Below are 24,723 nucleotides of genomic sequence, written 5' to 3'. Positions count from 1 at the left end.
CTACAACCATAGAAAAACCTCTGGCCGGTCAGGAAGGTGTGCAGGCATCTAGATCTTGCTCTTTCTCCTCTTCTTATGGCTGCTTGCTAGGGAAGGTGGTGTGATTTGTGTACAGAATGTGTATTTTAAGGCTACCTGCTGAAATCCCATTGAACTGTGCGGTGCTGTTCCAGGACTGACTGAGAACAAATACGAGATTAGATTACTACAGCTTTCCATCCTTCTCCAAGAAATGTTGTTTTCATATGTTGTGTGAAACAAACTTTATTCCTTAATTGGCAAATGACCTGGGAAATTGTTTCATAGAAGCAGTTATACCTTGTAGTAAATTTAACCTCAGTTCATTCAACATCATGTTCTTGCCTCAAGAACTGTTGAATAGATCAGTTTTTGACTAATTCTGTTTATCGTCCTGAGGTTAGATTTGGAAAGCAACAGCTGTAACCTGCCACCATGAAAAATTATTTTCAATGTGTTCTTCATTAGTATTTTCTTCATTATTTGGCTGTAACTTGAGGATTACAGTTTTCTGCTGGAGAATTAAAAAAAACTTGCAATGAAAATTGACTGTCAGTAGTTCTGTATTAAAATCTCTTGAAGTATCAAGACATGCAAGTTGTTTGGTTTACATGTGTGTCTGTTTAGCAGTGTACAAATAGAAAATACCAGTTCTTTTCTTGCTAGCTTGCTGAAAAGTATGCAAACTGAACAGACAACAGGAAAGGATAGAAAGAATTTAAATGTCAGTTGGATAAAAGCAGAACTGATGTTTCCCCTGTATTTTAGGTGTTACTTTCATATATATAATTTCCAAAGTGCTCTCTGTTTTATTAGAGCAAGAGTCTAGTTTCAGCTTTAAAAAATTTGTATCACATTAGTATACAATATACAATCTCTTTAATTCAGATGGATCTTGGAGACACTTAACAGTATATCGCACAAATTAGCTTAATTTCAGTATTGCATATCACTAAATGTAATTACCCATCAAGAGTCTATGTGCACTGACCCTGCAAAAGGTTAAACCAGGAAGAAAGAAAGAAAAAAAAGAGTATTCAGTTTAAGCTGCTGTGGAAATCTGAGCAGGCAGCATGTTCTGAGGAATTAATTTTGGATGAAGGCTAATCTGCCACCTACCTCTGCGGTTGTTGAAGAGAGGAGCTGCTCCCCTTAGCAGCTCTAAGTAGGGTTCTGAGGTAGGTAATATGAAATGTTCTCTGGAAGAAACCCAAGACCCTCGCCTTTAACTGTACAACAAACCTGGTAAGAGTAAATGCCTGTACCTACGGTTAATCTGTATGAATACCTACAATTAATTGTGTAATAAATTTGGCTACTCTGTCAGCTTGCATCTTTTGCTCTAGGCCATTAACAAAGAGATCAGGATTTAGTTGCACAAATAACAAAGAGGAGCTTGTGCCTATAAAATATATTTCTGTTGTTACCACCAAAGAGCAAAATTACAGAAGAGGCAGTTTCAGGTTCGTTGGCTGTAAGAGCACTTGAGAAACAACACCGTCTTTTTTAGAGAAGATGCATCCTTGATAATAATTTTTAGTCTGCGTGATCAGAATAAAATGTTCATATTTCCATATCAGGAACAAGCAAAGCATTTATGGCATTCAGCGACCTTAATATTTCAAAGTGTAGAAAAAGATATGGAAAATTAACTCTCAGTATTTTTTCAGGAGGATGATAGCATCACAAATCCCCCTGTGAAAGTCCCAGTTGCTCAGTGTTTCCTCTTTCCAGCAGCTGGTGAGTGGAAGCGCAGATCACGGTAATGCTGTTGCTCCGTGCCAGCAAGAATAGGATGCCATGGCAGGAAAGCAGCCCAAGTGGAGAAAAATCCCTCTAGGGTACACCCAGGGATTTTGGATGCCATTTTTGTGTCGCAGCAGCTGCAGTCCTGGGCACTGTTTGTGGGTCATGCAGGAGGTGAGTGCCCGCACCCTGCTGCAGGACAGCCTGGGTGCAGGCAGATGCCCAGCTTTTGCAAACTGTGTTGCTCAGTACTGACCTTTGTTTAACAAACCTCTCCCATGGCAAACCAGGGCTGTGTACCCAGACTGAATTTCAGCATGGTTGTGCCCCTTCTCCCTCTGCTTCCCCCAAGGTTGTTGAACTTACACACCTGGGACATGCAGCAAGCCCACAGGCAGTGGCTTCCCACATACCTGCTGCTGCAACATTGTCCCCAGAGCTGTGGGGGTCTGGTGTGCCTGGGCAGTTGTGCCCTGGGGAGCTGGCTGGGCTGCAGCTGCGATGCACACTCCCCATCCTGGATCAAACCTGATGGGCTGTGCTCTGCGCCGCTGCACCAGGCAGAACCAGGGACACTGGTGGGGAAGGACAGTGGAGGAGCGGGAGGTGTGGGCAGCGAGGTTGAGTGACTTAGGAGCATCCAGAGATGAGGGGAAGGAAGCCAGTACCTGCTTTGGAGTTCAGAAATGGTGCTGATGCTCTGCCCAGCCCTCCCAGAACAGTGCCGGTACTGTGATGGGCTGTCCCAGCAGCATGCCCATACTGCAGGCAGGCAGGCGTTGCTCCCGCAGCACGGTGGGCATTACCTGTGGTGTCACCACCTGCTGTGGGACCCCCATAGCCTTCTGGTGGGGGATGCACTGGTGCAGTGGGACCCCACCATGGGCAATGTCATTCCCTGTAGCAGTGGGGAGCCCTCTGCAACAGTGGGATCTAGATAGTGCCATCCACTGAGGTGGATGCGATGTGTTTGACTCCATTCCATGTTCTGGACAGGGCACAGCTCTCCTCCAAGGAGTTCTTGTACACAGAATCAATCTCTCTTTTCGTCAAGCAGTAAGAAAAAAGAAAGCTGCTTGATACATCTTGTGATCAAGGAATTAAGCCATGTATCTCCAAAACTCGCAGGAAGAGAAGAAAGCCACAGCTCATTTAGTCAAAGCAGAAGCCACATCCAGAGAAGAATTTCCTTGAAGATAACTTTTTTTGGTTACTAAGAATTACCATTCCAAAACATTTGATTTTTCAGTAATAGTTTCACCTGACGTTTTGCCACAGCGTGTGTGTGTGTATATATATACACATATAAAAATAAATTAAAAAAACCCGGACTATTAATTTGTGCTATTTGTTTATACACATGATCTGGGAGCAGTTTCTGTCAGGCTGTTGTAGCTTGGGAGCGGTCTGTGGATGGGATTTTCTGGAGAGCAGCACTTTACCCTTGAAGAAACAGCACAGCTCTACTGTCATGCTGCACACGGGCGATGCACCTCACCAGCAGACACTGCCAATCTAGATGTATTTTGGGGAAAATGGTTTGGGGCTTTCCTTTACATCTGGGGGGAATGGGGTTTCGTTCTAACATTGATGCCCAGCAGAGGTTTGTTTTTGAACATCTGGGAGCTCCAGGCATGGGAGCATTGGCACCTGTGCTTAAAACCTGCTGGTAGCTGTTGCTTGTTTAGCTGTTGTCTGAGCATGTGAACGTAGAGCTGTTTGCTTTGTAGAGGTGGCTGAGTGAAGCAAACAGTGAACTACATATAGAAATCAAGCTTCAGTGCTGAGACCATGTTAATTTTTCACAAAGTGTTCCGTACGAGAGGTGCGATGAAGTGTTTTTTGTGTTGTGTTCATGTTCCCAGTACAGTATTTGTCTGAACTGTTGTTGTAAGGGCTAATATTAAGTACATTTTTCTGTGAATACCTTAGCTTCTTCAGCGGAAATGTTTTACTGGACGGTGTACCTAAGAAGTTATTTCACCTGCTATTAAAATCATACGTAGTATGTTTTAGGTTGGTTTAGGATAGCAGTGTTACCCAGTAATGCTTCTGAAAAGCTTAACAGCTACCTATCTGTCTCTGATATACTAAGGGGAATGTGATCAGACAGCAATGTCCTGAGTTGAAACAAATACACTTAATAGAAAGCTCTAAATACAACAAACGTTTTGCATTCAATGAATTTTTTCTTTGTTTGTGCAGAGATATTTACATTCCCTGGAAGAATGAAATGCATTTAACCAACTATGTGTGTCTCCTCTTTTAGATTACAGAAATTTGTGGAGCCAAGCGTGTGGGTTATTTTGGTCCTGCTCAATTTTATATTGCTTTGAAGTTAATTGCAGCAGCGCAGTCAGGGTTCCCAGTACGGATTGAGAGCATTAAGAATGGTAAGTAACAAATCTTGCTTACAGTGCTATGCACTTCTTTTTTGCTTGTCACCACTCTGTGGTGGTAAACCTTTTGTTCTAATGTGTCTGTGAAACAATCGTATTTTGAGGAGCAAAGAAAGAGTAGAAGGTAATGTTACATTCTCTAAGTGACTGGTAGAAAATTGCAGTGAATTACATCTATGGCAAAGCTGAGATGACATCCCCCTCTGGAAAAGGCATTACCAAAGGAATGGCATGAATGACAGCTGATCAGTGCTGGGGATGCATTTCTCTCTCACCTTCAGCCTCTGATCTTGACAGCTCTGCAGAGTGGGAGCTGATAGCTGCTTTGGGTGGAGGCGTGTTGTGGGGGATGTGGGCAGGTCAGGGGTCCCCCTGTGCAGGGCAGTTTGCAACACTCATCTGCTTTAGCAAATAATCCTGCTGAAATAAATGGGTAATGGTGACAAAATCGCGGTGTATCCTATCAGTAGGTATGAAAACATGTGTTAGATATAATTTAAAACAGCTTTGTCCTCTCGGTGAATTGACAGTAATATTAATTGTACCATTCTTGGTAGAGAAAAACGCTTCTTAAGAGGCTTATCAAACTCAAGGATGAAGAGAGAAAGCAGGTCCCTTTTAGCTGTGAGACCTTGATAGCGACTAAATGGAAGGGGCTCGATGTTCTTGCCTTGGTGATGCATGCTCTACATCAGCAGGGCTCAGGCTGCAAAACACATGGCTTTTCACTTGGGCTTGAGCCTGAACAGGTTTGAACCCTTAGCTCCCATATCCCAGGCAGGCATTCAGACTGGGCTTTGAGTCTGTGTTCTGAGCAGGAGTGCTTGCCACCATCCTGCTGAAGGCAGCAACGCAACTGGCCAGGAGATCAGAAAGGAGGAAAGGCAGGACCTACCCATAGTCTCGCAGTCAGGTCACTGCTCTCAGCGCAGTTTCTGCTCTGCTGTCCCTGCTAAGGACAACAAAATGTGAATTCATCTATGTGACAGGGCACAGGGAGGGGGTTTCCTGGCCTGGCCCATCCCAAAGTGGAAGCCCGGCTGGAAAGCCGGTACAGACCTGTGTGAGCTGTGCTCCTGTGGTGCAGAGCGCCTGACCAAGTGGAGGGGATCAGATGCATCTGGTGTGGTTTGGTTTGGTGCCGTGCTGGCAGGGGAGTTTAAACCAGGGCTAAAGCGGGATGGTCTGGGTTTGTCTGTCAGTTTTCCTTACAGACAGCTTGTGTGCTCTCTCTTGCATTGTCACCCTTTTTAAGGGTGCTAATTTGGAAAAATAAAAATCACAGCAAAACTCAACAGACTAAATTAGAAACCTGAACTAAGTGAGACTGTGTATGTTTTAAAAGTCCAGCATCTGCAAATAATCCACAAATTCGAGTGAAGAAGGGTACTTGCAGTCCTTGTATTGATAGCCTGCTTACTTACTGTTACTGAAACCCTTCCAGTGTTAATTACGTTTTCTCTTGAAATGTATGAGTTCCTTTAGAGTGACATGCACCAAACTCAATTAATTTCTTTTTCCTTCTGGTAGTAGCTGTAGGTGTAAATGATTACAGAGGGGATGTGTGGCTTTGCTCAGTTTTGAGCATTCTGCTGATTTTAGTTGTATTGATCTTTCAGGGTGGCTGCACAAAAAAAAAAAAGGTGTTTCATGAAAATAATCCTGAATTGTCTTAGAGTGACAAAGTGTCACTACTCTTCTCTGCAGAGCAGATGCAGTGTGGGACCTTTTGACACCAGGGCTTGGCATGATCTCTAAACCCTACCATTTTTAATTTGTTCCTTTTATGATGGCAGCATTGAGGATACTGTGGTCCTAACTGATTAATTCATCAGTCCCACAGTTTCTGTGGAAAACTATTCTTTTCGTTACAGACAACGTTTTGAAGGCAGGAAATGAGTTTGCCACTTGCTTTAATAATGTGCACAAGGCTTATTTCTTTCTCCTTGCATGGAGAAATAATATATTAAGCTAGTGAATGTAGCTTTGTGTACCATTCACATTTTTATCAAGTCTTGTTTTAACAAGAGTTCCACACTTATAAATGTTACAAAATATAAATAGTTCTCTTTTATAGACAAACTTTTCATTGGTTTTACAAGACAATACTGCTTAAAGTACTTTTAATGTTTTGTACTCTCAATTGATTTTTTTTTTTTTCTCTTTTAATGAAGAATTGCCTCTGCCACGGTTTATGGCATTGAAAAATGACAGTGAAGTACGTTATGGGACTTCAGCAGAACACCATGGAGTTAAATTTCAGGTTCCACATGCACCTTTGGAAAAAAATTCCTACAAAAGAACAGATGAAGGGGACAAACAGGTAACAGGCCTGTCTCCTTCATGCCAATATGTGACTAATCATCCTCCTTTTGGGTCCAGTCCTGTAAACAATTACAGTCCTGTAGGCTTACTAAGTTTTGCAGTACTAGACAAGAGATGAGCTCCTGGCATGCAAATAATCCCCGTCAGGGCTATGCTCTGATTTGGTGCATCCAAGTTGCATCCCTGAAGGGAATTTCTCTTTATGAGCTTGTATAAAGCTGTCAGCTCTGTAATATGCTGTGTAAGTTCTTTCAGTGTTGTCCTTCTACTTGGTCCAGCACTGTTTCTTGGAGAAGACTAGGGAAGGAGCAACAAATAGAAATCTGTCTGTGAAACAGAACAGGAAAGTGAGCGATTTCTCATGGCCACTATGATCCTTAGTCACTACAGAAATACTCAATTGGAGAAGAGGTGTTGTTAGGCGTTGGAATGGGCTGCCCAGGGAGGCGGTGGAGTCCCCATCCCTGGAGGTGTTTAAGAGTAGAGCTGACATAACACTGAGGGATATGGTGTAGTTGGGAACTGTCAGTATTAGGTTAATGGTTGGACTCAGTGATCTTCAAGGTCTCTTCCAACCTAGATGATTCCGTGATTTTGTGAAGCACAAGCCACTCTTTCTGTGTGGGATAAGTCCACCAGATTTTCTTAAATTCCGATCTTCCCCAGGTGTAGTCCGGAAGAAATCTGCTTTTCTTTTGTCTTCAGTGAAACATCATCCCAGTGTCTGTAGTTCTGAGTTGCCAATTTAATAAAGCTGCCTAAGGGAGATTTGTGTTACGTGTATTTAGGATAGCTGAGAGCACTTACTCAGATACAAGCAGCTTCACAGTGCAACCTTGATTTTTCATAATTTTCCCCAGGCCCAACACCTCTTCTGGTACCATATCAGGTCATGTTGTAAATGCCTGGTGGCAGGCGATTATCTTCCCATAATGCACGCGCACATTCATCACATGGTGCATTGACGTGAGTAACGGCGTTCCCATCCTGAGGTCAACCAACAGGAATGAGATGATAAGATACACAGGTGGAATAACAGGATAAGGAAGAGGAGCATGGGTGCATATCTGTCTGTGTGTACTGACGCTGAAGCAGAACGCTGCCCTCAAACCTCTGGCTCCGTCTAGGTTGTCTGGGCTGTGTTATATTTTCCTTTTTACACGTAGACTGTTTCAGGATCACATCCTCTTCTTAAACAATCTGTTAAGGGAAAGAGAATGTTGTAGGATAGATACTCAGTAACACCTACAAATCCACAGAGTGCTTAAAATACCAATTCAGAGATTTATTTAAATTTTTTGTGTTTTATATGAAAAATGTTCTCCCACAAAGAATACACTCACCCTAAATAAATGTGTTATGTAAATACAAAAATAACCAGTCACTTTAACCATCCTACATGTACTTCTTCAGGCATCTTTGAAGTAAAATACCTTAAGCTGTAAAGCTTTGCTATGGCTTTGCCATGCTCTACCCCTAGGAGGCTCAATATCAAATTTTGTCTTTACCAACTTCTGTTTTTGAAGGAGACTTCTTGGAAATAAAGGGCCTCAGAGAACTATAGCATTTGCTTTTACTTTGTCCATCATGTTGTACACATTCAGATTGCCATTTAGGATTACTTGATTGTTTTGCTGTTGTCTCAGAATTCCATTTTGTGTTGGTGTGTTCTTGAAATAGGAACTCAAGTCTCCACCGATGTCTCCAATCTGCTCACCTCCTGCTTCTCCATCTACTTACCAGAGAATACCCTTAAGTTATGGATATGGTAAATCAAGAAGTGGGCTGGAGCAGCAGCATGGAGGTAGGATAAAAATTGGGATGTGCACATTGTATTCAGTTCTTTTTTTTTTCCTTCTCAAAAAGCATCCACATTTCAAATGCAACTGACAGCCTAATAATTTTAACATTTAATTAGACCTGTATTTTAGAAAATGATTTGATCATCTAATTTTATTTTGATTGTTCAATCCTGTTCGTTTTCTGGTAAGTTAGTTAGATTTATGTGTCACTGCTCACAGATAAATGCTAATACCTAATCTCTGACAAGACTATGTGCAATATATCCCAATGACAGAGTGTGAGTATTAATATTTTCAGAGTGCATGATGCTTTTGGTTTCATTAGAGGAGAAGAAAAACCCACTTCTGATTTCAGTAGCTGCTATATTAGTTTTCAGATTGGCAGTCAACCTTCCTTGGCAGGAAAGAATAATCTCTTTGGTTTCATAATGGAAATAACAATATAAAAATAATAAATGAATATAAAAACAGTCCCACAAGGTAACTTAGGAAAAAGACAGAAATAGGGCACTGCATAGATGCTCCGTCCTTGATCTCACTGCCATTAGAGTAGGTGGCAAAACATTTTGATTTTAGTAAGAGGGTAGTAGGGCAGAAGCCAGTTTTACTAAGGCTTTGCAAACTTCCATTAATAGTAAGTTGCCTGTGCCCTCCTAACTGCAGCATCTGGTTACCAAGATGGTACCTGGCATTGGGGTATATCACCCCTCTGGCTTTCAGTTAGTGTGTTTACAGTGGGTGAGGAGTGGAGTGTGCTAGTCCTCTGTCTGTTGTCCTTGTTTACAAATGAGTGAAAAAACAGAGCAATTACAACATTTTGAAAGTCACTACAGCCATGGTAAGAATATGTTCAACCCTATCAAGTGGCCTTCATGTGGAAATCATACCAGTACTGAGTCACAGGCATTCATTTGCTGGTTAGGTAAACTGCTCTTTGTTCAGAGATGGCATTTTCCCCCACCCCACACTGGGCATAACTGATTAAAACAGTGGTGGTTGACTTCTGAAATAAGCAGCAGTAGTGAAGTCACCTTCTTAGATGACGCATGTTCTGTTCCAGTGAAGAAGACGTGTGGCAGATAGCCCACACTTGGAAGAGCCGGGCAGGAGGTGGCCATTGGGAGCAGCGGACTGGGTTGCATGTTGTGTGCCCTGCTGGGACTCTGTCCTAGATCTGTCAGTGCTAGTGGGGGTGTATTTTGGGCGTTATTTTCTTTTTTTCCTCTGAATTTGGTTGCAAATGTCACTTCAGTGAAACTTCTCATGGAGTCAGCAGCTGCGCAGAGTAGAGGCAGCAGCGTTCAATCCAGCTAACAATTACTTCTAAAATTAATTATTCAATTGCTTGAATTTTTAAGGTGATAAAATCCTAGAGATGCAGAACACTGGTTGTTTTCCGGGTAGGGAGTCTCTTCTAACTTAATCCCACAGAAAATACTTCAGCCAAATGTTTTCTCAGTGACAGTAAGTGGGTAACATTTTATGGCCCATGTTGTGCCAAGTGCCAGCCTAAGTGACCTACTGGTTCTTCCTGGCCTTGAGGATTAGGACCCTTATGGTTTTCTGAAGAGCATGTGAAAGGGTAGGTCTGAAAGCTGCCACACCCTAGTATGTGCCGGAGGTGGTAGCATCACAGCACTGAGCTGGGTGGGCTGGTCTCTACTGAAGGTCTGACCCTGAAACTGGATGATGTGTCTTCAAGCGTAGCCCTTTGCACTGCAACTGTGACTATATATGTTTTTCCTGATAGTTTTGGAAGTTTTTATTGCTAGCAGACACACAGCAGTATGACCTTGTGCTTAAATCTCCTCTCCAAAAGCGTCTGTATGTTTCCCAACTTCCTTCCTGTGATTTTTTTCTGAAATTAGAAGTTACTTGTACAGGAATAAAAATAGATACCGATACAGGATAAGACCACTTAGGAAAGCAAGGGGGTTAGCAGTATAATTTCTAAGGTCTTCCTGAGTTCAACATTTTTAAGATTTCTTGGTCTCACTTTTCATCAAGAGTCTTTTAAGTTCTGTCTATCTAATGCTGACTGTAGTGGCAAATTTTAAATAGGCTGGCAGCAGAAGTTCTCAACTTTAAGCGTTTGCAAGTGAGTTGCCTTTGTGATTGCATACTTGGCCTATTTTTAAAACATTGTTTCTAAACGTGCTGTTATGTCACTACTTACTGTGTTTGCTGCAGTGAATGTGACTTATTTTAGCAAAAGAAGTAATCATAATTTTCAACAGAAATTAGGGAAGGGGGAAGATTATATAGAAAATCAGTGATTTTCTATTTGATAACATTGTCAAAGCATATTTTTTTGCAGCTCAGTTGAACTATTCTTTTTTGTAATGCAGTGTTGTGCTATATATGGGTATAAGTATATAAAATGTATAAATATATAAACAGGCTATATAAATATATATTTCAACATGACAATGTTTTCTGTTATCTAGTAATATATAACTGACAGTTTCTATCAGTAATGCCTGAAGAAGAATGATGTAATGTGGAAGACAAGTATGTGGCTGGAATGTTGTTGCAGAAGACGAAATGGACTTTGATACTGTGCTACTAGGTTCACTTGGTAGATACTTGACAAAATGGACTTTGATACTGTGATACTAGGTTCACAAGCTGGATTCTTCACCTTGTGGTATTGAATTATTTCCTTTAGCCTACTAGAATCTTTTTGCTTATGCTTTCTTTTATATACTTTAATTTAAATGTCTGTAGCTCCTTATGAAGTCAGACACTCTACTCACCAGCAAGATGGACTAACATCAGGGAATTATGGAGCCAAACCTGCAGTCACCTGTTCAACTCTTAATCGGGTAATGAATTGCATGTTTTCCTTAAGTAGTGCACTAATTAAAAAAAAAAAGATAAATTAAAAAAAAAGCAGAAGAATTCTCATTTCAAAAGTAAAAAGTGTCCTTCATGGTGTTTTTAGACTAGAGACTGAAGCCTGCTTTTTTAGTGCATGAAAAAAAAGCTGATGTGAAGGAGAAATTAAAATAAATAATCTACTTAATTAAATTACTGAAGCACAGTAGAATGAGAAGCACCAAATAGCATAGATGAGAAAACTAGACTAAGAATCTTCAGTTGAAAAGTAAAAAAAAAAAATAAATTTGTGGTTATCCTAGCAGAAGTAAAACATTTTCATTTATAAAATACATGAGGTTTCGCAGAGGTTCCTGCTTGATTTAGGATTCTGTAACACATGCACAGGATTTATGGCCTAATATTCTGTGTATTCTCTTTTTTCACCCCAGTTGGTTAAATCGCATCACAAAAAAAATAATGAATTTCTGGTCATTTGCTTGCTTTTATGATGTGGGTCCTATCTTTTCCTGCTGTTTGCAAAATCAGATCTTTCTAGTGTTCCAGTATGCCTGCTGTGCCTTTATTACACAAACAGGTAGTTTGCTATAAGGAAGGAGGACAAAGCTCTCCTAAGAGAGAGCTTTTCCTAAATAAGTGAGACTCAGAAACTCTAGCTTTTCCCTAGTGCTTAGCACCCCAAACTCATAATAAAATGGCATCTGAGCCTCAGGAAAAGATCTAGTAGTGTTGCATATTTTGTGCTAACTTTAAATGAAATTGGGTGCATTTGTGTAGCACTTTGAAAGGAAAATTAATTTACAGTTTCATGATGTTGCCTGTTTCAGGGAACTTTTGATGTATTTCAGAACCAATGTTTTGCATTTGATTCTTAGGAAGTGGATAGATATGTCAGAGAATGGGTTTTGAACCTGGTTGGTGTCTGGTTATTGTTCATTCTTGCCTTTACTCTTTGAGTGTCGTCATCCAAGTCTCAGTCATTCCAGTTTAACAAAGGCACTAATTGTACCGGCAGCCCTCTTCTAGATACCACAACCCGACCTAACATACAGACCTCCCTTAAACAAGTCAATCAGAAAGCAAAGACATAAATTGATAAAATGTCTTTCTCCTCCAGAATATTCTGGATTAGGTAATTAGTAGGTAATTTTTTTTTAAAAAAAGGTGAAAAGTAGGATTTTACCTAAACCGTGGGAAGTGACAGAAGGTTGAGGAGGTCTCTATGGGTTTGCATGTCTCCCTGGATTGGCATAACACGTGCCAGGTTGCCTAGGTGAGCAGAGGGTCCAGAAGCTCTGTAGTTACAACACCACTCCTAGACTAAATATGTAGTTTCTTAGCAAAAGTGAATTTTCGTGCATCATGCTGCATAAATATAGCGTTAGGTCCTTTATTGCTTCCATCCATTTCAGGTGTACAGTGTGCAGTTCAGGGTTGTAATGCATGACAGCCAAAATTAACCCCCAAAATGAATCCAGAGGTAATAAAGTATGACTTGGACTTTCCTTCTTGCAGTCAGCAGTAGTAAGATTTCTTTTTTCTTTTAGTTTTGGTTATGTAAAACTTCCTTTAATTGCCTGGGTAAAGACACCTGATACTAGTCTCAGCTTTAACAGATAAGTAGTGGAACCGTAATCAGCGTGGCCGTTTCTGCTTCTCGTCTTTTTAAAATATGTGTCTGCTATTAGAAGAGAGTGAAACTGGTTTCATGAGCTTCCCAGTGCCCCACTTGACCCTTTTAGCCCCCTGCCTCGACCAGTGCCAGCATCCCTCTCTTCAGTCTCTTTCAGTGGAGCGGGAGCAGCAGGATAGCAGCAGCCACTACTCGGATGACCCTTGGAGGATAACGGAGGAGCAGCGAGACTACTATATCAACCAGTTCAGGTCCCTTCAGCCTGACCTGAACTCCTTTATTTCAGGTAGTTTTTTACCAAATGCTGTACATGTCAAGTAGAAGGACCAAGCTGAGATTTGAGAAGTGTTAAGTAGATTAATTAGTTTTTTCTCTCTGGAGTGAGTGTGAGTTTTCTTTTTAAAGGCACACAACTCAAAGAGAAAACCAGTGCTGTGGCTATTATATATTTTGCTAAACATACTGATTTTAGAAAAACAATTACATCTAAGGGGAGCAGTGTTGGTGATTCGTAGAAATTAAAATGAGCTATCAGTATTTGGTCTACTAAATTTGTGGATCACACCTGTAGCATATATTGAGCTGAAAAAACCCTTTGGGTCTGCTTGCTTTCCCAGCAGAAATGTGGCAGTGTCCATGTGATGGAAGTGAAGTATGGAGTTAACTGTCCTTTGTGGTCATGCCTGGGTGTTTGTGGCCCTAAGGGATTGAGATTTTGACCTTTAGGTGATTAAAAGCAAATCCTGGAGAGCACACATGTGGTAAAAGTATTGTTAACAGCATACTGAGATTGTGTTTCCATCCTGAATAGGAAGATCAGGCTGATCATGAGAGTAGTCACTGTGGGTACAGACAGTTAATCTGGCAAGGAAGACATCACAGGTTTTAAACTGAGGCAGTTTTATTGAGCTTTGCTGTATTACTGGGGTCTGGGAGGCTCTCATCCAGTCAGAAGTTTAAATAATTACTTGCTGATGACAAAATTTAGTGCGTTACCAGTTCTTTGCCTCAGTTAAGTCTCCTTCATATAATTTGCTTGAAAGAGAAAGTGTTGTTCAACAACAGTGTATTTCCTCACAGACATATATGTCTGTAACTGTGTATGCATGTATATATCGATACACAGCCTCTCAGGTAGTTGTGCATTTTCCTTTGTTGAGCAAGGTTCTCAGGCAGTCCTTGAACATCCAAAATTACTGTTTCTACGTGACAAATTTGAGCTTCCGCAACATCCTGAAATAAGCTGTAGAAATCCTTGCTGCAGGGTGATACAGATGTTAGAGGTTTGTCTAGGTTTAAGAAGTTGAGAAATCTGTAAGTGAAAAATCTGTCAGAAGCTATTGAATATTTAAGTGCTACCTCTGGTTGGGAAAGTTACTGAATAGGTGGTCAAGAGGTTGGGAGGTATTATGGAGGTACATTATTATTATGTGGCTTTGTCATGATTACATTGTCCTCTCTTGGCATCTGGTGCTGGGGAGGACATGCTGTGTGAGGTGAGTCTTGGACCCGCCCCAGTGACAGCTTTTCTTACGTACTGCAGTGGGTGAGCTGATCTGAACACCCAAGAGGAAGAGGAATATAGACCTAGAAGTCTGCACTTTATATGTTGCCTTATGTTTCGTAAGACTGTATCCAGGAAGGGCTTCCAGGGTACCTCCAATAGCTGCTGTCCTTTTGCAGGCATCCTCACTCATCCTGCCGCAACAGCCCTTCTCATTCTTCTCCTAGCTAACAAATCTGCTTCTTCACCATCCTATAGGCACAGACTATGTGCTAGCTCACTCTCCTGAGTGGGTATTTTTTCCCCATAAAATTTGAGCCACTGCAGGGAAACATCATGGTTGAAGCAGTGTCTTGGGAGAGCAGTGCAGACACTACAGGACTATATATACACATGGCTTCTGGGTGAAGCAGAGCCGTTTGTGTCTGTTATTTCATCATGGATGGCATACTAATTATGCTGATTAGAATCACTAGTACTAAAGCATATTTTCCTTATTTTTTCTCATGTGGAGGGAACGGAGAAATGAGGTCAACAGCTCTGGCTTTCTCTGTCACTTACTCAGCAGGAGACAAATGGTCCAACAGTTATATTAGCATCCAGTTAATCTGGACATAAAGTAACCAACTGCTTCTGATGTGGTGGCCCTGGCCAAAGGTGAATAACTGGAGGATTAATTTCTAGTGATTGATAAGGCACGGTTTCCCAACAGGTTCTGTGGCAAAGAATTTCTTCACAAAGTCAAAGCTGCCCATCCCAGAGCTTTCTCACATCTGGTAAGTACTGTAATAGTGATGGGGATATGTATCCTGTGAGGGTTTTTGGTTTTGTTTTGTTTTGTGTTTTTTTTTTTCTTTAGAAGATGCTTATTTCAAGAGTTCTTGTTAGATTTTGAAAAGTGTCTTCAATTGTAATTATTGCTCTTATCTCCAGAATCACTTTTAGGCCCAAGCAGCAGGGTGCTCATTGATCTCCCTGACATGGTTGTTTTCTGGAGAGATGTTCACCTACTCAGCTGGACTGGGAAGGTTTGAACAGAGACATAAGTGAGAGCTGTTTTTAAGTATATTGTAAGCAGCATCATTAGCTCAACAAACCGACATTTTTTTCATGAAATGACACAGAGAAGCACCTCTGAAATGTTTTAGATGTGTTTATGTTTCTGGCTGTGTTTTGTCAGAGGAGGCTTAATTAATGCCTAATTTTTAGTAAGCACAACTACATAATTCATCAGTGCTTTTCTAATGAACCAGCACACTTACTTTTAATAAGCATATTTAGAAATGATTGCGGATGGATGGATCTGTACCTGATAAAATTTGATGAAGATTCTGTTATATTTTCATAAACAACATGGTGCATTGTAATTCAGTGTCATACTTGCATCTCAGATAGGAAGAACGAACAGTTTTAAATGTTGATCAGAAATGCTGATAGAGGCTTTACTTTATATATGCTTTTATGAAGAGAGATGAGAAGAAAAGCTTGCAAGAGCCTAACATCTGTCAGGGTCAAAGAATGTGTCTGGAATCTTCAAAGCGGATTGTCAGTTGTGAAAGTAAAAAAACCCAACTCTGAGTGTTGGGGGAAGTGACTGTTGGAATTTAAATTTAAGGTTACTTAAGAAGAATGGATTAACCCAATATGTTAACAAAACACATTTCTATTGCTGACATAAGTTGTTCTCTGTGAAAAATTTAAAGAAAACTTTCTAGTAGATAATTTTGTGATGATCTGATTTATCAGGTTGTGTTGCTGTGTTAACATGGAATGTTTCAGTCTTTACTATAACCTCAACAACTTGACAAATGCTCATTACTTTCAAAAAGTAGGAAGTTGTTTACTTTAGTCCATGTGCTCATGATAAAATATTACTCAATTCTTGCACAGTTAATTTGTAGAACTGAGTTCTTGAATTTTTGAAGTCCAGTTTTAGTGTTTGAGAAGCATCACAGAATTAGAGAGAACCACTTTAGTGAGAAATTAACAATAACATTTAAACTTGTCAAGAGCATTATTTAGCTCTTTCCTTGAGGCTAGTCAATGGTGCTAAGTACCCATTGCTGAAGTCCATTTTTAACTTTCTGCTGGAACTGGTTCAAGAACCTGCATGGATTGTCCAAAAGTGCTTCCAACCACTGGAAAATTAATTTCACCCTGGAATTACAGGATATGTGTTTCATGTTATAATACATACATACCTTCATATTGTATGGTGTAATGTATAACAAAAAATGTACTTAAAGAAAAAAAGCAACAAGTCAATATTAGAAAATTAGCTTGCTTCATCTTCCCTGAGACAAATGTACAAGTTAGGATCAAGTGGCAAATGACAGAGATGCTTGTCTTGTATTAAAATATCCCTTCTCGAAGTTGCATTTCTGTCTCCCCTGTGATTGTACATGTATGATTCCCAGAGGTAGTGGCTTGGAAAATGTGTGCCTGTCATACCTGCAGGGAACTGAGTGACGTGGATTGCGATGGGGCGCTGACACTCCCTGAGTTTTGTGCCGCTTTCCACCTCGTGGTTGCGAGGAAGAATGGTTACCAGCTGCCGGAGACGCTGCCGGAGACGCTGCTACCCGAGTACCTTCAAGCAGGTAATGTCCCTGCGGCAGGTTGTGTTCCTGTAGCCATCTCCAGAAGCCAACTTGCGTGTAAGACAGGTTTCACTTTCCATCCTGCAGGTAGGATGGGGTTCTACACCGCATAATGGCTCTCCAGTTGCTTTTTAATGCATGCATTTTTAATTGTGCTTACAAGGCAATTGCTGAAGAAGGAATATATAAAAGCACAAAATAGCGATGCAAAGTGTAGCAGTTACCTGCCTCTTAATGTCTGCCTCTGCTCCAGTGTGCTTCAGGTGTCATTGTAGCTAAAGTGGCAGGTGATTACCTGCAGCAAAAATAATCCAGCAAAAGTTACATGGCTTTTAACTCTTTTGATGATTTTTCCCTTAACTATCTGTCTCTTGAATAGGTGTTGAAAACAGTACTGGACTGCCTTAGAACTTATTATGGTAATATATTTTGTTAGATGCCACTACCATTTGTATCAAAGGTTGAATTTTTTTGTAAGTCATTTTGTGTAATCCACAGATTCTTCTATAAATAATTTGCAGTAATGATGGGGGGATTACAACAGTTGTGTAGCACAAGGATGAATTAATCTGAAGTATAACATACCCCAGTAACAATGTGCAGTGAGAGACCTGCCCTTTCGTTTGTTCCCTTCAGTTATGTCTCTTCTAATTATAAATGAACATTGAAATATGTACTGCTTCATCTAAAAAATGTGCATGGCTTTCTAGGGCAAGGAGGATTAATCACAGATGATAATTACAGTGCTAAGGGATAATATTTAAGACCTAATAAAATCTCCATTAAATTTGATGACACTGAATATATTAAGACAGAAAAAGAGCAAATCAAGCTGCAGTTAGGAAAATTAAATGTTCACCCTGTATCAGATTTGTGAAGTAATTTCTGGTGGAGCCATGTTCATTATAATCCACTGCCTTAATATACAAAGCAAGAAGCTCCTGTAAAACATGTGCTTCCAAGTCTTCATCACTTTTAGTCTCTCTAACTACATTCCCTTGTCATAATTACAACTAACCTTTTCCCTCCAGGGCCACCACTTTGTTCATTACTCTCATGCCTTTCTCATGATAAATTAGCTTGTAAGCTTCTCCATGCAGGTTCTTGTTGGTGTGTCCTCACATTAAACCTTTTGGGTGAAACTGCAATGGAAATAACTATCTCTAGTAGCAGGGAATCTTTATGTCAGTGGGAGGAGGAGCATGGTAAACTGTGGTTGTTCCCTGGGAGTCCCTTTTTTCCCTAATTTGTCCCTTTCAGTACTGGGGTCTTTGCCACTTTCAGAGGTGATTATTGTTTTATGGTGTTGCATGCAATGAAGCATTTCAAGCTGATCTACCAGGAAGAGGGGAAAGAACTAATTATTTGTTGTAGGCACTCTAAGTACATCAGCTAATATGCTATTTCTAGTTAGCTTAATAAAAAGCAAGACATCTCAACACACTGTAACACCATCAATCACAAAGTGTAAAAGTGTAGAGCCCTGGTTGTGACAACTTCTGAAATGAAAGCATTGATAAGTAAGCAAGTGCCTCATACACTTAACTAAAATGTCAGAAGAAATTTTCAAGATAAACTTTTTGTTTTCATAATTTGATTTCTGTGAAGCAGGTTATTTTTTTTCTCCGATTTTTAAATTTTTTAAAATAATTTTTTTTTGGCTTCTTAGGAACCAGATGAAGATTACTGGAAACTGTTTTGCATTAGGTTGTTGTATTAGTTTTAAAATGAGGCAGAATTTGGTTCAACTGAAATATTTGCATCTGATAAGAGTGTTAAAGCTTCAAATAAAGTGATTTCAAGAATAAGACAGAGCATTTAAAAATGAATTAATCTTGCCAGTTTTATGGCTTGTTCTACAAACTTCAAGCACAGATCCAAGTGCTATCCTGGCACAGCTCCATTAACAATTTGACCCACCACATTCTTTTCTGAAAGTTTTTATTAAAACTAATTTACAGAATCTGTAAAGCTATTATGCAACCCACTGTATTGTAAATTAAGACAGATTTGCAAGAACTGAATTTATTCAGAAAAACTAGATGCTAGCCAGAAACTAGAAATTTGATGTGAGAACTGGTTATCCTGCCTTTCCGTGTATTGATCTTAAGAAAAGCTGTTTTCCAGCTGTTATGACAGATTTATCTCAGAGGAACTAATCTCAGAGTGATATCAGCAGAAGGACCTGAGCTTGTGGAATTGAAATGAGGTTCTTGTGAAAATTCTTGTGAGAAGTTAGTGTTGATTTTTCTTTTTTTTATTTGTCTCTAGTCTCAATGCTGTTTAGATAAAGAGGGTATATACTGCAGCATCTACTGTGTTCAGGTGTCCTTGCTCTTTGCTAGCCTTCAATTCTGGTGTATAATGTAGATTCTACTATACTTCTCAGTATTCAAAATGTCAAAAATTAGAGTTGAAGATTTGGTTAGTACCTTTAACATTCCTAAGACAGCAAGGTATAAACTGTAAGGCCAACTAAGTTGATACTGGACTGTGAGGAGGAAAAATGCAAGTAAAATTGTTGTTTGGCAGTTAATGTTTGCCAAGCATGACTTTTCCCAAATTTCACAATTATTTCTACAACAGAAATTATGCATACTATCCCTCTGATAACATTGACTTGTTCAGAATGCAAAACAGAAAGATTTTCTTCATGGTGTTTGTCATCTGTGACTTACAAAATGAGTTCTGATAGGTAGAAATGAAGGGCAAAATGATGCTGGAACAGGTTTTTAAGAAGCGTGTATTAACCAAAGAATTGGCATGTCTCTCGTTTTGTTTTCTTTCTTTTTCTTTCCCCTGCAGCTTCTTTGAAGCCCATGCGTGACTGCACGCTATTTGATTCTTATTCTGAGTCGTTGCCAGGCGGTCAGCAGAGTCGGGACTTCAGTCGAACGGAGGTGAGAAGGTGTAAGCAGGGTAGTTACCTTGCAGTGTGCAGAGGAATAGGTCTCTGTACCTTCACAGTGACTGTGGTATGCATAGCAACAGAACCGCGAGTGAGAGGACTTTAAGAGTGAGAGTCTCTAAGCTTCCCATTAAGCCATCTCCAACCCCTCTCTTGGCAATTTCTGCAGTGTGTGAAAAGGGCTGACAGGCTTTTCAAAAGGTATTCCCACATAACAGAGTTCACAGTAACCATCAAGGGACTCCAGCCTTGTGCAGTGTTGGAGTCTGCAAAGAAATACACCTTAACTGTTGGTGCCCTGTGGGGCTGCTTTTGGCTCTCCAGCGTTAGGAGCCAGCGGTGAGGGATGGAGCCCATGAAGCAGGAGGGGCAGTGGCACAAGGACAATGCTCAGGTGAAATATCTCCTGAATCTGAATTGGTCGAAAATGTAAGACTTCAGGCGCAGACCTTGGTTCTAGTCAGGCACTCCTGATTGTGTAGCTCTTGAGTGTTTCTTCCATTTACAGTGCTCCATTTCCACACTTGCTTGCCCAGTTTTGATGATGAGAAGAAAAATGGCATGACTTGTCCTGATTCCTTGTACTTTGCTTCTTTGGAGGCTGAAACTATCCCAGATTTTGTACTGTATGGACATGCATAGTTCTGTTCTAAGTCATTCAGTCTCCATTTTAATATCCAGCCTTTTCATAGTCTAAGGAACTACCACCTAAGGGTCTAGGTAGTAATTGTAAGGATCTGGGAAGAGTGTTTTTAGAGAAGAATGGAGATCCGTTATAGCAATATCACAACAGTTGCCAGTCTTGCAATGGAAGACTGTTGCAAGCAAAATTAAATTAAGGAGAAAAGTTTTATCACTGAAGTTAAAAACTGAAACTTTAAAGATCTTGTAAAGCTGAACTGACCATGGCCACTGAGTTGTGCTTGGATATTGCAGCTCTGAATATATATGCTAGGGGATTTAAGGGTTTATTGATTAAGGTAGTGAATCAAATGGCAGAGTGACTGCAAGAATAGGCCCTTCTGATACTGCTTCCAAGTTAAAAAGTAATGGTATGTCTTGGCAGCTCAGCAAGGCTGTTCTCTAGTTATTTCTTCCCGATGCCTTGCTCTGAGGTGTTTCTGGATCAGAACTCAGCTGTTCCCTCATCAAATTCAGCTCAGTAGTGGTACCACCAGGCAGACTCTCCGAAGCTGCTATGGAGTGCAGTGTTCACTTTGGGCAATACTGCAGCCAATGCTTTGAGTATCCAGTTTATCTTCTGGAATTGTTAAAAATGTATGCAGTCTCCTTGGGTGGTGTTGCTCTCTGTACAGCAGCTTGGCCAAAGTACAGCAGTCATACTGAGCTTGAAAGCAGCACTGCTGTTCTGGTAGTGTGGGCTGCTAGTGCCTTGACAGTGTAGTCAGGTGCTTTCCTGTAGCAGAACAGCCTTGTCCCTTGCATATGACCCTATTTTGTGAGGGTGGTTTGTTGGGAGCTGCGAGATTATGCCACAGGCCACGCTTCGCTAGCACTTACTCACTGTGCCCTTGTGTGGCAGAGCTCAACAGTCCCTTGAGAGTGTGCCTCATTAGCATATATGTGTATTGGTTTGCAATTTAAACAAGCATCAGGGGCAAATTCAAGGCGATTTGTGTTGAAAACTCATTTGCTGATGTCAGCATCTGTATGTACACATATACATTAACTCCATTTCCATACTGCAGTAAGTCAACTGTTTGAATTAACTCACTGCATCATCTTAAGATAATTCATGTTTAGAGAGAATTATTTGTCTTCTACATTGAAAACTGTCACATCCCTGTTCGAATGTATTTTTGTCAGTAGGCAAGATCCCTGAGTATCAGCTTCTCTTTTTCCACTTCCAGTTTCATGTGCATGTACAAATACACATGCAGATATAAAAAAATACAGACACAATATAGAATTCTATTAAAAATATAATTATGTATATTTTATACACATAATTAAAAAGTTTCAGTTTATGTAGCTTCATGACTTTTTGACTAGGACACATAAAGTAGAAGGATCTACTTCAGTATCTCTGGTCTAGGAAGCCTTTGTTTTTATTAGGATGTTGACTTCACAAGTGTTTATTCGGATATGCAAAGTGGTCTTTGGTTCTTGCAGTGTTGTAAGGAAGTTTGCTCTTTAGTAGCACAGCCTTTGGGACTGTAAGATTACAACATACTTTTATGTATTTCATAAAGCTTAGAAATCTAGCTTTCAGAGTCATCTTGTGTTTCCTAGAAATAAAATGTTTCAGTAACCTAACCAAAGCAATATTATAATTTTTTTTAATGTCTTGTTTTTAGGATTGTCTTGTTTATAGTCCTTCAATGTATGTGCAGCATAAGGATAAATCTAGAAGGAGACGATTTCCTAAGCAATTAAACTCTATGTTTTTCTGGTTTTCAGATATTTCTACTGTAGTGGAGATGATAGTCATAGAAATATTATAGTAATAATTAAATAGCTGTAGAGGGTATATAGTACAAAATGTAAAAAAAACCAAACAAGCAACAAGTCCCTCATTTTATGTTTAATTTTTAATTTGGTTTTCAGCAATTAAGATTTCAGACCTTCTCTGTTTTATCTTGTGCTCTCCTCCTTGAGAGACTCTCACCATAACTGCCAGTAACTTGCAGATTACTGTGCTGCTTTTGTTGTCAGATAATGTTCTTGGGGGAACATCTGGATCTTCTTTCTGCTCCATTCCTAGGTTCTGCAAGATGGCAAGGATGTTCTGTAAAATCAGGGGTTTTTTATGGCTAGGTTGAAAATGAATAAAAATCTGTAGCATGATTGCCTGCTGGTTAAGCACAGGTAGTGCTACCTAACTATATCACAATTGTTTGACTGGGTTTGCTCCATTTCTTCACTGTCTGGGTCCTAGATGTGCAGGGCAAAGCTCTCAGTTTGGTTTAGGGCCTTGTTATTTTGGTCCTTTGTTATCCAGGATTAATGGACTATAAAATCTCTGATTTTGACTTTTTTTTTTTTAACTGATATTTTTATATTCAGAATTAATGCACTGAATGAATATCATTTGGAAGGTCAGTGATTCATCTCCCTCTGTGGGAAGTGCAGTAATTCACACTTGAGATTTAGTTTGTAGCTTGGCTACTTGAGGAAATATAGTTTAGATGCTTGATCACTACATTAAAAATATTCTATTATCAGTAAAATAAATTATGCATTATCTCCATGTCTTTGTCTCTTTCCACCTATCATCCATTCAGGTGGTTTAATTTAATTTCAGAAGACCATTTTTACTGTGACTGCTGAACTACAGTACTGCAGTACAATGGGAACAGTTCTTGAATGCATACATAAAGAAAATAATGATAGGAGACAGGTCACCTGAATGCTAGGCTTTGTTAAACTTACAAAACACACAAAGGCTTCTAATGTTGTTCTTGAGACTGACAAGGATGACTGCTTTTTGTTAACCAAGGAGGTTTTGTCTTCCTGTTTCGTTTTTTTTTTCCTCTAAGTTTTTGTCTGCCACTCTGGTTCTGGCCTTTTTTTTTTCTTTCTTTTTTTTTTTCCCCATTCCTTTGGCTCTTTTCTACAAGCTTTCGTGCTGCCAAAAGCTTAAAGATAAAACACAAGATTTCGCACTATATGTATAAAATGGCTGTCTGGGATTGTTCTAAACACCCTCAGAAATTCATGCTCACATCTCACTGAAATTTGTGAGAGTCATTCCATTAATTCAAGTATGCAGTGAATTAGGTCTTTAGTCTGGCACTCTGAAGTAAAGAGTGTCAGCGCTAGTTAGTGTTGTGAAGTTTTTGTACAAATGTTTTCAGAGTCCTCAAGCCATGTTTTTGCTATGTTGCTTCCTCAGAAGCATTAGGAAATCCCATGTACAACTTTATAAAACAGATCTGTTAGCACTTTATTCTGGACTTGGCCTTTTTGAATTACTTACTGACTTGAGATTTTAGGGGTTTTTTAAATGTCTGAAAAATCTATGTTTCTGAATTCTTTTTTTTTTTTTTTTTTAGGCCCAGTGGATTTCAGCTAATTTTTAGGCCCAACATCTTTCATGCTCCCTGGGAAAAAGAAAGCATCACTTAATATTTAGGGAAGCTTGGGGCTTCTGATGTTTGCTTTATTGTTGTTTTGATTGCAGAGTATATCCTTGTTCTTACAGATAATGGTAATAGAATTTGTTCCTGGTTTCTTTGCAGTAGAATTTACGAAAACAACAAATGCCTGTATTATAAGTTGCTATCGAAATAAAGAAAAGTCAAAGAATAAGACTGGGGAGAAGTTCCCTGTTTTTCCCATCAGAGGCCTGAATGGGCCTCCAGCAGACAGGTTGATGAACTTTGTTCTTCCCATCTCAATGGCTGTATGCTCAAAGAAAAAGAGTAGTCCAAGGATCCACCTCAGCTAGAAGACTTTAGATGTAGAACTACAGGGCTTTGTAGTACAGCTTGAGTTTTGGCTAGAGAGACTGTTCTGACGGAGACTCTAACTCTGGTGAAGGTGCTGGAGAAAGTTTCACCAACCCTAACAGAGGTGTTACACCCAAAGAGAAAAGAAAACAGAGAATGACGTTGCTCTGTTGTGAGCATATCCTTATGTATAGCCCTTAGTTCCTTGTGAGTCACTGTGAAGTGCTTCTCAAACTAATTTCAGGTATGGAACTACTGTGCCTTGAAAAGCAGAGTTAGTTGTCTTTTTGAAGATCCTCTATGCTTCTTTATTTTACAAAGCAAATCATGGTGCGGGAGAGAATATCACCTTTATTTGTGTTGCTCTGTATTCTTATATATTTGACTATGGAAATGTGGGAGCTGTGCCAATCAGTATAATAAATCTTCTTTCTTTAAGAAGGCATCAGCTGAAGAGGTACCTGATAACTCTGCCCTGTTACAAGATGCAAAGAAAGATGACAAACAAGGTATTCAAATAAATCACTTCCCCTCCTAC

The 24,723-nt window shown here is 39.9% G+C and overlaps 1 protein-coding gene across 2 annotated transcripts in view; it reads left to right on the top strand.

The window, feature by feature from the left end:
• Window positions 1-24,723, top strand: part of REPS2 (RALBP1 associated Eps domain containing 2) — a 100,945-nt gene that overhangs the window by 29,621 nt on the left and 46,601 nt on the right. Inside the window, exons 2-10 of one of the 2 annotated variants that reach the window (XM_074906699.1) lie at window positions 4,034-4,157; window positions 6,338-6,486; window positions 8,169-8,292; window positions 11,018-11,115; window positions 12,909-13,047; window positions 14,978-15,041; window positions 16,723-16,865; window positions 19,671-19,765; window positions 24,628-24,694. In XM_074906699.1, the coding sequence (XP_074762800.1) occupies window positions 4,034-4,157; window positions 6,338-6,486; window positions 8,169-8,292; window positions 11,018-11,115; window positions 12,909-13,047; window positions 14,978-15,041; window positions 16,723-16,865; window positions 19,671-19,765; window positions 24,628-24,694 (1,003 nt within the window). Of the gene's footprint in view, window positions 1-4,033; window positions 4,158-6,337; window positions 6,487-8,168; window positions 8,293-11,017; window positions 11,116-12,908; window positions 13,048-14,977; window positions 15,042-16,722; window positions 16,866-19,670; window positions 19,766-24,624; window positions 24,695-24,723 lie in introns of both variants that reach the window. The other variant, XM_074906689.1, reaches the window with a different exon arrangement.

The sequence above is a fragment of the Athene noctua genome, chromosome 1, assembly GCF_965140245.1.
Source record: "Athene noctua chromosome 1, bAthNoc1.hap1.1, whole genome shotgun sequence".
Lineage (NCBI taxonomy): Eukaryota > Metazoa > Chordata > Aves > Strigiformes > Strigidae > Athene > Athene noctua.
This window is presented reverse-complemented; position numbering and strand designations above follow the sequence as displayed.